Genomic DNA, 1,170 nt, shown 5'->3' on the forward strand with positions numbered 1-1,170 from the left:
CCCTCCCAAACTGAACTAATGTTTAGAGGGCTGTAGTAAATAGTAAGAGAGTAGACACGTGTACTACAGTACTCAGAATACAGTATGAAGGAGAGTTGAAGTGAAGCCAAAGTAGAAATCAAATCTGGTTGCGGTTGAGGGTTTGAATCTTTATTGCCCGTTGGTGGTCGACCACAGTGAGACCCAGTGATTCACCTCCAGACCTGGGAACTGGACTAGAACCTGGAAGGATCCGATCGTTTGTTTATATTTGAATACATATATTTTTTCCCACTAAATGAAGTGTAAATTATGACGGGACATTTGAGCAACAATAGGAAAAAAACAAGACAAAAAAAGAGGAGAATAAAACCACAGGTTGATGGAATAAAAAGTCACATTTTTCAGAGAATAAATTGACAATGATTTGTTTAAATCTTTCCCATCTTTTTATGTTCATAATAACCAAATATAGCACGCAAGCTAAAGGTTAGCCAAGAAGACGTTTACTCCAACTGTCTGATATAAACTGGATATAAACTCAGGTTTAAAACTCAACGCTAACACACCGTGATACGACTGTCCTGGAAATGAAGAAGAACCAAAGACAAACTGAACTAAAAAGACTGAAAACGTTAGCGCTTCTCTCTCTGCTGCGTCTCCTCCGTCTCCAGATCCTCCTCCTGTCACCGATGAAAACAAATCGATGAAAACAAATCGATAAAAACAACTGACAGCATCGATCGACAACAGTTAAACTCTCTTCTTCTCTTCTGTCTCTCAGGAGAAGAGAAAACGACAAGCAGAGATCGAAGGCAAACGGAGTCAACTGGACGATCTGGTGCTACAGCTACAACACCTGAAGGTTAGTCACCGTCACCGTCACCGTCACCGACACCGTCTGTGAATCAGAGGACGAGGAGGTCGTGTTCTGCTGCTGTTGTTGTTAGTGTTGTGTCTAAATCTCAGTCATTTATAATTCAAGACAAATTTAATTTATACAGTTACAGTAGCTAACGTTAGTTCTGGTGTCTGTACCAGGACTGTTGTAGCTAACGTTAGCTCTGGTGTCTGTACCAGGACTGTTGTAGCTAACGTTAGCTCTGGTGTCTGTACCAGGACTGTTGTAGCTAACGTTAGCTCTGGTGTCTGTACCAGGACTGTTGTAGCTAACGTTAGCTCTGGTGTCTG

General features: G+C 41.5%; 1 protein-coding gene across 1 annotated transcript in view; it reads left to right on the forward strand.

Moving 5' to 3' along the window:
• The window catches only part of palm2akap2 (PALM2 and AKAP2 fusion), a 75,319-nt gene that overhangs the window by 9,763 nt on the left and 64,386 nt on the right, over nucleotides 1-1,170 (forward strand). The window contains exon 2 of the mRNA XM_008326214.3: nucleotides 764-844. Within this exon, the coding sequence (XP_008324436.2) occupies nucleotides 764-844 (81 nt within the window). The remainder of the gene's footprint in view (nucleotides 1-763; nucleotides 845-1,170) is intronic.

The sequence above is a fragment of the Cynoglossus semilaevis genome, chromosome 14 (genome assembly GCF_000523025.1).
Source record: "Cynoglossus semilaevis isolate Cse_v1.0 chromosome 14, Cse_v1.0, whole genome shotgun sequence".
NCBI classification, from domain to species: domain Eukaryota; kingdom Metazoa; phylum Chordata; class Actinopteri; order Pleuronectiformes; family Cynoglossidae; genus Cynoglossus; species Cynoglossus semilaevis.